We start from the raw sequence: 8,866 nt of genomic DNA, 5'->3' as shown, positions 1-8,866 counted from the left end.
TCTCACACAAGACTCGTGGGGACTGGTGATCCCTAAGGAACTCCTGTGGCTCTAAGATCCCTGACTAGCGTTTGTGGCCGTGAGGAGCCAGCTGGCTCCACACATACAATATTGCACACACCTTGATAAAGCTGAAAATACTGGCTTACCACCCCGGCCCCGCCCATTCCCCACCCACCCCACCCCCGCCCCTCCCCTCCTAACCGGATTGGATTGTCCCTTTCCCCCCCACCCCCCACTCCAGCACACATTACAAGGCGGTCTCTTTTAAATCATTCAGATTTGGCATTCGGGACCTATTTGTTCTGTTATAAGGGTGCCCGTTTGGCCCACTCTTGGCACCCAGCTGTTCAGAGTAGGAAGGCCCCTCTGTGGCACTCCTGGTCACAGGCGACACGTGCCAACCAGGGTCCATCTGACCTGGCAGCTGGAGGGCCGGCCTGCCCTTTGGTGTTGGCTCCTGCCGGATGTTACTGCTCCCACCAGAGGCCTGGCTCAGTGGGTGAATCCGAATTTCTGAGAAGGAATTTTTGGCTTGTTGAGTTGTTAAGGGCTGGAAGCGGGGGTCTGAGGAAGCCGGGTGATTTGAGGCTGAAGAGAGATGTAACAGCTTGCGCAGTGATTTTAATGGCTGGCTCTGAAAGAAAAGATGAGGGTGCATGTAGGATTTAATTTAGAGTAGACTTGAAAGCTGGGAGGAAACGGAGCACAGACCTGAGATTACTGCATGGAGCCAGGGAGGGCGGGTGTGGGGGAGGACGGGCCAGTCCAGACTTATCTGTTCTTTTGTTCTTTTTCAGGCAAGATTGAAGTTATTTTTCTTTAATGAAAAAGCCTAGAAACGTAGAAGAAATCTAGAGCTGGTATGGTGACTGATCAAAGGCTTAGGCACCTTCTATCTGGCTGCATCCCATCTTTATGGGGGAGAGGGGGGAGGTCTCATGCGCCAACCATCAGGAAGAAGCAAAAGAAGGGATGTGCTTCTCCCTTTCGAGAAGACTTCCTTCCCAACAGCTCCGCATAAAGCTGCCACTTAGGTTTCACCTGCTAAAACTCAGCCATTCGACCATAACTAGCGGCAAGAGTAACTGAAAAAATGTAATGTTTCAATAGGTAGCAACATACTCGGCGAAAAATTGTGTACCCCCTTCTGTTCTTCTCTCCCTGATTTTCCCTTTCCCTTGGCATTGCAAAATCCCAATGTTCCCTTTCTGCACTTTATCATTTTTTTGGTTTTTTACTGTTTTGAGGGGGAGGTAAAGTTTGGGCACTAAAAATGCAAAGCACACAGAAATAAGCAAAAGCCCTAGAGACTCTAAAACACAATTCACTCATAGGGAGCCTTTGCCTCCTAACAGCCTGTCTGCTGTGGGCCTGGGGCCTGGGCCTCATGGGGTGCTGCACTGTGGGGGGGACTTCAAAACAGGAGGGAGGGTCCCAGAAGCCATCTGCCCCACAGGCTCCTCACTGGCCAAAGTTGACTCACGCCCCTTTCCTCTTTATCAGGCTTGACGGGGTCACCGTCAGAAGAGGCATGGGAAAGCACCCTGACATTCAAGGCCTTCACCGCAGACCCCGGCACGGGGGCCAAAGCCCCAGCCTGAGGCACCTCTGGCTGCCAATCCTCAAGGGCCTCAAGGCTTTTAAGGGCTCAGCAAAGTAAAATGTTGATAATCTCAAGAAATACTAAAGAGTTGGAGGAGCAGGGCATTGAAATCCAGGGGCTACTGCTTGAGCACTGACTCAAGTAGAAATCGCTCCTGGGGAAGCACCCTCCATGGTCATTCCTGGTGATTTTTACAGCCCTGACCACATGTAACTATTGAACAATCACAGTAGTTCAGATGGAGATATAAAGTTACCTGAAAAGAGCTTCTCGGCAAAAGAAGTGGTTACGCAAAGAAGGCTCTAAAACCCTGTACTTTCTCTCTCTCTCTCTCTCTTTTTTTTTTTTTTTTTTTTTAAAATAAATGAGGAATAGAACATCAGGCCCTCTCACTCAGAGCCTTGTGCTTTTAGTTCGGGTACACGTCCAATAACTGGGATATCTGGTTCTCTACACTGTCTTCGCCCCTCCAGCCAATATTATGTTAGAAGCAGAAAATATAAATGGCTGGGCAAATACAGTTGAAATTTAGGGAGCTCTTCTCAGCAGCTCTAAGTAACAGCTTATAGTTAAAGAGAGTAAACAATAAACCTATAAAATAGAACCTACTCCTCCAAATCACAGAAATCCATGGTCATTTACAGGCACAGTAACATTTATAGGCACAAGTAACCCTACAACCTCAAAAGCTCGTGAGGGCTGTGAGAAATTTCAGTACAGAGGAATAGAGATTTATAAAATATTGAATATAATCAAAAACAAGTTAGATTATGTTACTATGCTCATTATGGGACGCTGAAAAGATACAAAATTTAAAAATTTCCATCAAAACAGTTTGCTTCAAGGAGATAAGACCTCAGTTACCTGAAAAATTTATGGATTCGGTTTCTGCTTATTTCCCCATTATGGCAGAGAAACGTGACTATACATACTTTCTAATATGCAGTTCCTAATGCGAATGTTTGCCGGTTTTCTGTCAAAACTAGTATGGATTTCAGAAGCTTCAACAGTCTTTCAGAAAGCTTACTGTATCTGTCTTTCAAAGCGCAGTTTGTAGGCTACCACCTTTAACGAACCCTTAATCTTCACACTACCTCCTCTTACCCTCCCCTACATTTTATGGCACGCTTCACTTTTACCATGAATTATGGTCATTTGTGAATTTTCTCTCTCTCCTAGGCTGCAGAGTTTTTGTGGACTGGAACCGTATCTTATTCATTCCCCTTAATCGTCCTCCCCCTACCCGCAGGTGAAGACTAATAGAAGCTCGCTTTTTTTCTCCATTCATCCGGACTCCCAAGATGCATCTGGCTATTTCTGAGGATATATTCTGGGGAGACTCTCAGCCTTGCCGTAACATTGAGAGGCTAAATTTCTCAACCCTGTCCTCTCTTCAGGAGAGACTGGTCACTGCAGAGTCTGAGAGTCTAGGAGTGATGCAGGCACCACTCACTTGGGTCTGTAGATCAGAGATCTTCTCAGGACGCCACTCCTTTGGTCTGCTGCTTGGGGTGCTAGCAGAGTGAATGGCTTTCTGTAATGTCAGAAGATCAGGGCCGTCAGAATTGGGCACCTAGAGCAGAATATGGACAAGGATTCAATAATCACACCAGTAAGCCTAAATAGGATATGCAACCACACGCAAGAGGAGAACGAAAGCAAATCAAACCAAACCAAAACTCAACCCCCTCCCCTCCAAAGAAGACTCAATAAATAAAGAAATCAAAACTCTCCCAATGTTCACAATGCAAGTGATGCTAGTTAAAGTCTGCTGCCCTCTTAATAATTTTCCCTGCATTAGGAAAAATTGGCAGATGTCATGCAGCTTTGTTAAACCTCAACCCTTAAAGCATTCCCATGCTGTTAGTTTTAGTCGCTGTAAGAGAGAGCAGTTAAATTGAGCTGTACCAGGAATTGCTGCCGTATCCTCATTCCATATTGCAGTTAGGTTATGAACCAGTTCAATAAAACAAAAATTTGTTCCTGCTGGGAAAATGATCCATACACTGTGTTTGGTGGTGCCAAAGAAGTCTAGCAGGCTTTTAAGGATAGCAAAGTGAGAAAGTATGGTTTGAATCATATTCCCAAGACACTACCCAGTAAATCTGGGTCTAGCATTATGCACTATGAAAGTGCTAGAAATTTGTGCCACAAATTCCAGACGAATGCAATTGGTCCACTCACCGATTCTGGTGGACAGAGGAGAGTGCAAAAGCCCTGGCCTTCAACTAAGTGACCAGCAAAAGCTAGAGCCAGGCAAGGAAAGAGCAAATCACCAACTAACAGAAGCTGTTTTTTCATGGAGCCTGCAAGCTCACCCAATTTGGTCAATTTCACTTGGTTTCAAAGAGACAAACTGCCAACCAAGTGTTAACAAACTTTGTGAGCCAAACCAAAAGACATTTGTTAATTGTAAATGTTAATCAAATTCTTTACAGGAAATAAGGGATTTTATGAATACTGTCTGCCAACCACTGGCTAATCAGACAACCCAAACTAGCCTTTCACTAGTTTGTTTGTTTAATAGCCTTTTATGCTTCAACCTCCTTAACTGATTCAGAAAATCCAGAATGTCGAAGAATTTGTATCTCAGTGAATTTATGGAACTGGCTCAGGTACTTAACTAGCACAAAGAGAATATGACCCCATGAAAATAAAAGACATGCTGTTGTCATCAGTAAAACAAGTTTACTGGAGCAGTTTTCAGGGCTACCGTACGTAAAAATGGGTACCATGGGTGGAGTGACTACAGGAAGCTTTTTCAAAGAAGAACTATGCTTTAAATGATTCTTTGAATTAAAAAGAGGAAAGAGGGATTTCTTGATGCTTGGATTCTCCCCGTTGGTGGAATCTGTCTGCAATATAAGATACAAATAAACTAATTGCCAAGGAAAAAAAAAGAAGGTGTTCTTATCGAAACTCCTAGCCCTTGGATGCCCTCAAATTGTTCAATATTAACAGTCACTGAAAGAATCTCTGTGCTGTGTGTGCATCTTGAGAGGTTCTGTGTCATTTCTCACCTGGACAAGAAGATGCCAATAATGTAAATTCAAGACATGTAGAAACTTCTGTGTATATAAAGAACATTCAGACAGGCTCAATACCTATAGCGGGAATGTCTCTAGAGACCTACACACATATATTCACATTAAGCTTACAAAACATTTAAGGATTTATTTATTTATTATCAGAAATAGGACTGTTACAAAGAATTATGTTTAAAGGGCTACTGATGAACTTCAATCTTTTCCTAATTGCCAGAGGACTTAAGCAACTAAATAATCTACCACGTAATCTGCCTGCCTATCAGGAAAAAAGAAAAAGACACCGCAAACCTTTCCGAACGTGGTCAACTCTTGAACCAGAAAACATCACTTGGAAGAGGAATATATCAATATTGTAGGGTTCTACCGCTGAGGAAGAAGTCTGGTTCTACACTGTGAGAAGTATTCACCCCATGGAAAATAGCTGGCACAATTCAGAATACGCCACAAAAGTGAAGAAACAGAAAGTTCAATCTTTAAACTGAAGCATGATTACCAGTTGAGATACTAACTAGGGTAAAATTACCAAGTTGGCAAAGTCACCATATGCTCTGAGGGCTTATGTAACTGTCTGAATGTGGAACTGAAGCCAGATTTCCCAAGGAGGCTTCCAGATTTGCTTGAGTCAAAGCAGGCCTCTTTACAATACAGAATGATTTTCTGGCATGACTTTTCCCTGTTTTGGATATTTCAATTGTCAGAGAACCAGAATGTATATGAAGGTGTTCACATCATCTTTTATTGGTGTGTATGAAGACATTCGAGTAAAATAGCCCATGAGGTTTCCTGCTCCCAAGACAGGGATCCAGGAAGAGTTTAACTTGCATGTCTAAGGAGGCCACAAGAAAGCCCTCAGACATGTATATGTATAACTGATTCACTTTGCTGTACAGCAAAAAGTAACACAACATTGTAAATCAACTGTACTCCAATAAAAAAATAATAAATAAAATAAAATAGAGAAGCAACAAGGATATAATGTATATAGCACAGGGAATTCTAGCCATTATCTTATAATAACTTTTGAGTGTAAACTGCAAAAATACTGAATCATTATGCTGTACACCTGAAACAAATATAATATTGTAAATCAATTATACTTCAATTAAAAAAAAAACAACAAAAAAGACAAGTAGCCGGAGGCGCTCCGCACCTGTGGGCCCCTGGCAGGGACTGAGCCAGGCCTACTATTCAGGAGAACCCACCTCCCGTTCTCCCAATTGATTGTGCAACTTTGGGCAGGTCACAACTTGCCTGGGCAGTTAGCAAAATAAAGGGGTTAAACTAGATTTAGGACCCACAGAGGCTTCTCTCTGTGCACTGGGTCTCAGATTACCATTTTGTTGAATCTTATGCAAAGGCCATAATGCTTTAAACCTTCCAAAGTTCATTTACCTAGTTTCCTTTTGCTGAGTTCTAGAGAGTGAAGAAAAGTTAAATTTAATTCTGTTCCAATGCTCATTTGAAGGAGGCAGAGTTAACACAATGTCAAGCTTGGGAGCCTGAGGTCTGCCAGGAAGTACTATGCTGAGTGCTTTTTGGAAATCTTACTCCAGATATCAAAGTCCTTTCAACATTTTTTTTCCTCTTTTAATTAAAAAAAAAATGCAGAGGGTATAAACAACTTTTGGTTTGGAAGGCTTAAGTCATTGTGACCTGTGCAGAGATATTTTGCAGTTGCTTTACATATCAAAAACGAAAAGTATGAAACCCTAAAAAAAGTAAGTTCAAGTGGAGAGTATGTTAGAGAAGAGTAAATTTCCTATTTACCCTACTCTACACTGTTTAAACATCTAAAATTTGAACCAGGGCTTCCCTGGTGGCGCAGTGGTTGAGAATCCGCCTGCCAATGCAGGGGACGCGGGTTCGTGCCCCGGTCCGGGAAGATCCCACGTGCCGCGGAGCGGCTGGGCCCGTGAGCCGTGGCCGCTGAGCCTGCGCGTCCGGACCCTGTGCTCCGCAACGGGAGAGGCCACAACAGTGAGAGGCCCACGTACCACAAAAAAAAAATAAAAAATAAAAAATAAAAAATAAAATTTGAACCAGATCCTGAATAATAGTCAGTCAACATGTACATACTTGACTCATGCCATGGTGAGCCGCAGGTTTAACGTTGGTCTAAGGCAGACATCAAAAGCTAAATCTACATACAAAAACACCTTCAATTCCTGTGTCCTTGCTACTTTCTTCCACTTAATCACCCTACAATGGCTATGGGCCTGAGGTTAAGAACAAAAACAAACTCGAAATAAAAATAACAGTGGTTAGGAGGAGGTAGTCTAAGTTTAATGTTCATGATGGATAAATCTGTTCCACAGATGATGATATAAGTTTTATTAGCACTTTACATATTTTAAGCTTCTCTACTTCAAATCAGGTCTATTTTGTTCACCTGGTCTAAATAACATATGTAGTTAATATGCAACTAAGTGACATCTTGACTGGACCTTCTACTTTAAGTGAGTTTCACTTAGCTATATAGGCAGGTTTTGTTTTTTTTCTAAATAAACATTTCAGGAAAATTATGCAGCCATTAAAATGAAGATAATAAAATCTGTGTAGTAACGTACATATTGTGTGTATGTATGACAGAAATACTATTAAAAAGCCAGAATACAAAATTATACTAGAATGACTACTATTATTTAAAACAAACTGAAAAACCACCTTCTTTCCATAAACATATGCACAGGCCAAAAAGCTAGGAGGAAATATACCAAAATCCTAACACTAGCTGTGACGGGGTGGTGAGATTAGAAATGATCATTTTTTTCTCAATTTTTCTGTAATGAGCTCATATTTATATTATAGTGACATCATAAATTTAACAAACAAGCAAGTAAAGAGTAACCTAGAAAGGTAATCTAGGAAGGCCTTTATTAAATCCTTACTTCAAATATTATATTCCTTCTTACTATCATCTATCTCATCTTTACTCACCATTGAGTCATAATCCTAGACTTTTCGTAACGGAACAGACCTCAGAAAAACTGAGTCTAATCTATTCATCTTAAGAGATGAAATCATCAATGAAGTCCATCTGAGTAGGTCATTTTGATTATGCCTTTTTTCCTTGTTAAATAAACGAGAGTCAATCATGTATGAAATAAAACTAGAAACAAAATAATTTAAAATGGCTGACTCAACCTTGTCTAGTCTCAAAGGTGTCATAAAAGCAAAGGAGGAAGAACGCCTCGTGTGGGTGAAGACGTTCCTGCTGGCCTGGAGGCCTGGCTCCCCCACGTGTTCTCACGTCACTAACCAGAAGAATCCTTGCCTGGTTGGTTCAGTGATGTGACGTGCACAGTTCCATGCAGCCAGCCCTTGGTTCAGGTGGAGGGCTCTCAGGAAATGAGACTCATTCCATTTCACAGTTCAGTCAATCACAAGATAAACATGTCCTACTAAAGCAAGCCCTGAAATGTCAAATACTATGACCTGCCTGTGACTAGGCAGCCCAGAAATGCACTTGTCAACATGGGAATCAGATAACCAGCCAGGGGAGAATAATGAACGACGGTTAGTTAAGAAGTTTAAGATTTAAACACAAACCAAAACCATTTCCTAAATTTTCACGTTATCTTTAACCCTCAGAGAGAAATAAATCCTGCAGCTTCATAGTTTTTACATGAATATAAACCCACATGGATAAGATGTTTATTGAGAAAGGGTTAAAGCATTCTCTTTCATCCAAATTAAATTTCTTCTATTCCTGGAGATTCTGTTGAACCTAGAAAAGGCTCTGTGAGAGGAGGATAGTTGTATAGAATTTGAGAAAGAAACATATACAGTATATGCATGTCGTCTCAATAAGAAAATAATTCACGTTGATTGTCACATACAAAGTGTAAAGTACCCACAGACTAATGCAGACTCATACGGATGCCACTGTAAATAGAAACTGGCCATCTACTTACTGTTTGAGATTTCTTCTTTTTCTTTTTCATTGACCTGAAAAAACCTTGTTTTTCCTTTTCCTTGAGTTGTTCAGAATGACTAATGTTTTCAGGACTTTTCCTAAATGGGAAGACATTTTTATCATATTGATCTTTCAATCATTCTCCTGCCATTATATGACAAATATAATGAAGACTAAAAATGCATGACACCAGGTTCAAATAGCCATGAAGAATCAAGCACATAGGTAAAGAGCCTCTAAAAAGCACAGAAGGAACTGAATCTCATCAACCATGGTTAATGATTAGCCTTTGGCAAA

General features: G+C 41.3%; 1 protein-coding gene across 2 annotated transcripts in view; it reads right to left on the bottom strand.

Annotated features, from left to right (window-relative positions):
- Nucleotides 1–250: 250 nt before the first annotated feature.
- The window catches only part of CDKL5 (cyclin dependent kinase like 5), a 182,853-nt gene continuing 174,237 nt past the window's right edge, over nucleotides 251–8,866 (bottom strand). The window contains exons 17-20 of one of the 2 annotated variants that reach the window (XM_055081670.1): nucleotides 8,568–8,667; nucleotides 4,339–4,461; nucleotides 3,060–3,179; nucleotides 251–637 (exon numbers count right to left, since the gene is read on the bottom strand). In XM_055081670.1, the coding sequence (XP_054937645.1) occupies nucleotides 251–637; nucleotides 3,060–3,179; nucleotides 4,339–4,461; nucleotides 8,568–8,667 (730 nt within the window). The remainder of the gene's footprint in view (nucleotides 638–3,059; nucleotides 3,180–4,338; nucleotides 4,462–8,567; nucleotides 8,668–8,866) is intronic. The other variant, XM_024115266.3, reaches the window with a different exon arrangement.

Source organism: Physeter macrocephalus, chromosome 21, assembly GCF_002837175.3.
Source record: "Physeter macrocephalus isolate SW-GA chromosome 21, ASM283717v5, whole genome shotgun sequence".
NCBI classification, from domain to species: domain Eukaryota; kingdom Metazoa; phylum Chordata; class Mammalia; order Artiodactyla; family Physeteridae; genus Physeter; species Physeter macrocephalus.
This window is presented reverse-complemented; position numbering and strand designations above follow the sequence as displayed.